General features: G+C 40.7%; 1 protein-coding gene across 1 annotated transcript; it reads left to right on the forward strand.

Moving 5' to 3' along the window:
- The first annotated feature begins 337 nt into the window (after positions 1 to 337).
- Positions 338 to 907, forward strand: LOC125355728 (interferon alpha-3-like). Its single transcript, XM_048352144.1, has one exon. The coding sequence runs from the start codon at positions 338 to 340 to the stop codon at positions 905 to 907; it is 570 nt and encodes a 189-aa protein (XP_048208101.1).
- The last annotated feature ends 2,922 nt before the right edge of the window (positions 908 to 3,829 follow it).

Below are 3,829 nucleotides of genomic sequence, written 5' to 3' on the forward strand. Positions count from 1 at the left end.
CAATAATATAGTTAGTGTATACCTGTATGGTTCAATACATGTGCATTTTTCAAATTCATCAGTTCCATTAAGTAAAATAATGTAAGCCAATCAGGATGATATAGGAAAAAAGACCGTGCTGAAAACAAGTGCTTGGGAAATGCCTCTCTAAACTGAAGCATGAAATCATAAATGAAAACAAAATAGAGAAGTAGAAAGTGAGAGGGGGCATTCAGAAAATGGAACCTGGCCCAGCCCCTACTTAAGCTAAGGGAGCAATCAAGGTCCTCACACACCGCACAGCCAAAGCTTCAGCATCTGCACCTCAGCCACTCCAGCAGCACCTGCCCCATCCACAATGGCCCTGCCCTTGGTCTGCCTGGTGAGCCTGCTGGTGCTCAGCTGCAGAGCAACCTGCTCCCTGGGCTGTGAGCTGCCTCCCACCCACAGCCTGGGAAACAAAAGAGCCTTGCTCCTCCTGGGACAGATGAGGAGAACCTCACTGTTCTCCTGCCTGCAGGACAGAAAGGACTTTGGATTCCCCCAGGAGGCTTTTGATGCAGAGCAGGTCCAGAAGGCTGAAGCCATCGCTGTGCTCCATGAGATGACCCGGCAGATCTACAGCCTCTTCAGCACAAAGAGCTGGCCTGCCCCTTGGGAGAAGAGCCTTGTGGCCACACTGTGCACTGGCCTCTCTGCCCAGCTGCATGAGCTGAGAGCCTGTGTGGCCCGGAAGGAGGGAGAGGAAGCGCCTGCCATGGTGCTTGAGGACTCCATGCTGGCTGTGAGGAGACACTTCCACAGGATCTCTCTCTACCTGCAGGAGAAGAAGTTCAGCTCTTGTGCCTGGGAGGTTGTCAGGGCAGAAATCATGAGATACTTCTCTTCATCAGCGGACTTGCTAGAAAGCATAAAGAGTGAAGAATGAGATCTCATCCTACTTGGAAATGGCCTCACTGATGGAAGACAGTATCTCCCTTCATGGTACTGTGCCATTTTCCAAAGTTGTCATTTCTGCTATGATTTGACATGACTTCAGTGACTTTCTTAAATGTTTTCAGAAGGGTTGGTTAAATGATGTTCAATTTTCTAGACTCTCTTCCCTTCTTCCATGCAGATGTATATATCCCTCTATTTACATATTTATTTACCAACTTTAAATTATTTTTATATTTATTATCATGTGTTATTTTACCTTGTGGTTTATATATGTAATTAACTTTTCAGTTTGTTTATTAAAGTTTTACTAAAGAATTTTATTGTATGTGTTTCACTCTCCACTTGAATCTTTTAGTGCTTGTGGAATCTTATCAAAGGAACGAAAATGGATTTCCATCACCTGTGCTTATTTTTCTCAAATTATCAGTGTCAATTGGTTTCTTCTTGTGCTGGAAATACTTTTCTCAGTAGAGTAATATTTGCATAACCTATATAAGGTGTTGCTATGGATCAAATGCAGTAAAAAGAAAATAACACTGATGTTCTCTAAAGCAGACTGTGTCCTGGTTTTAGGATATAGTTGAAAGCCTAACATGCAGTTTCTTTTTTTTTCTTCTTGTTTTTCTTCAGTGAAGGAACTATACAAATTAGAATCACACATAATCCATATAATATGAAGAGAAATTTGATCAAATGGTCACAGAAAAAGGTCGATTGTGGCATGGAGAAATTTCACAGGTTTAAAAAGACAGTAGACATCTAAGTGCATGTGGTTGCTTCTAGTTGCGTACATGAGTTTGCAATGTACACAGATGACACTTTGTCAAGGTTAAGATGGTTAAACTGAGATCTTCTGATGGGAGTGTGGAATCTACATAGGGAGCAAAAGAAATTTCAATTTACCGTTCTCCAAGTGTTAAAATGAAAGGGAATAGAGCTGAAGGGAGTCAGAGTTAGAAGAGCATCACATCAGAAGAAGCAGGGAGAAAGGAATGGGAATTTAAGAAAATCAAATGGCTTAGCAGAGGAACCAGTGGTGCAGGGAAGTTGACTGATGCTGCCCACTGCTCTGGGAAAGTGGATGGCATTGGTACTATTGGGTCAACAAATTGCCAGATTAATAAGCAGAAAGCATAGGAGAATAGTCAGAAACAAGACAGGTCATGACTCTGAAGTGGAGAAGACAATAGTATCAAATACAATGTGAGCTCTTTCTTCTGTGCAGAACCTTCGATTTCTCTGTCTCTCATTGTCTCGGTCTCGGTCTTCCCCCCCCCCCCCCCCGTGTGTGTGTGTGTGTGTGTGTGTGTGTGTGTGTGTGTGTGTGTGTGTGTGTGACTGTGTATATTCATAAAGACTTTTTGTTGTTTGACAATACTCAAGTTTGGAATCAATGTTTTCTGCTTTCTTGACATTGCTTGCTAGCTGACACTCTACCTCCTCAGTCAAGGCTGCAACCTCGGTATTGGCTTGTTATTCCAAGAAGTGAACTTTTCATTCTAGGCTGACTTCAAATTGCAGTGACCTAGACCTCATTCTCTTTAGGGGATAACATTACAAGTGTAATCAGATTTACAGATGACAGATTTTAAAATGGCAAAATAATATATCCAACATTTTTAAAAATGCTACTTTAAACAGCACTTACAGTTTGTGAATTCAATATGCTGAAATAGAAATCAAAATCTTCATCAAAATTAACTACCGGGAGTGGGTGGATGACTTCTGTTGTCCTAGTGATTCAGGACAATGAGTTATGGGGATCGAAGTTCAAAGCCAGCCTGGACAGGAAAGTCCATGAGACTGTTATATCCAACTAGCTAATACAGAACCAGAAGTGGTGCTGTGGCTTGAAATTAGTTGACTGCTAACTTTGAGTAACATACCTCAGAGACAGGGCCCAGGCCCTGAGTTCAAGCCTCACCACCAACAATACTAAAAAAGAAACCTAGTAATTTTAGCCACAGAATTAAGTTAAAAGGAAAGAAGATTTGATGCTATTCAAACAGAAATGTACTCATTCTCTAACTTGTATAACCTTTCTGTACATCAGCTTTACTATATGTATGTGTGTGTGTATATGTATTATATATTTACACACATACAAGAATTAAGTTAATTGAGGTAGGGTGCAGGCAACTTATGACTATAAGCCTAGCTACTCAGGAAGCTCGTATGTGAGGGTCTTGGTTCACAGCCTGCCAGCACAGGAGAGTCCAACTTTTTTTCTACAATTAACTACCCCAAAAAGCCAGAGGTGGTGCTGTGGCTCCAGCAGTAGAACAGTAACCATGAAAAGAAAGTTCAGGGAGAGTGCTTAGGCCCTAATTCAGGCCCAAAGACACACACACACACACACACACGCAAACACACACACACACAGAACTATGTTGGATTATTATAGCATAGGTGCTTCCAAAACTGAGCAAGAATCAAAACTTATATAACTCCTAAATAAAATAGAAGATGGGCCACTGAACAGCTTACTGAATGTTCAAAATATTTCATCAAATCCAAGTGAAAATACAGAAACATGGAAATACAGAGAGGCTTGAGTACAATTTCAATGTAATAAAACATTTAATTATGTTAACAAAGTCCACAATACACAACTTACAGTATTACCCATTACTCAGAATAAACAATTTGACACTGCTATTCCATTCTGCTTGGACTTATGTCAGATGCTGTGCATACTCTGCAATTCCCAGTTGGCTCATAAATTAAATGGCTTCAAAACATTAATAGAGTTGTCAATAGCAAATGTTCCTATGCATTTTAAGGTGCTTGGCAGAATATTTCCATGAAAGTAATACTGAATGTAGTAGGGCAGTTAGCCATTTTCTTTAGTACATGTGACACTATTGTTTGCCTTTGTCTAAAATCCAGAGGAGTCAGCTTTGTACCTCCC

The sequence above is a fragment of the Perognathus longimembris genome, chromosome 1 (assembly GCF_023159225.1).
Source record: "Perognathus longimembris pacificus isolate PPM17 chromosome 1, ASM2315922v1, whole genome shotgun sequence".
NCBI lineage: Eukaryota > Metazoa > Chordata > Mammalia > Rodentia > Heteromyidae > Perognathus > Perognathus longimembris.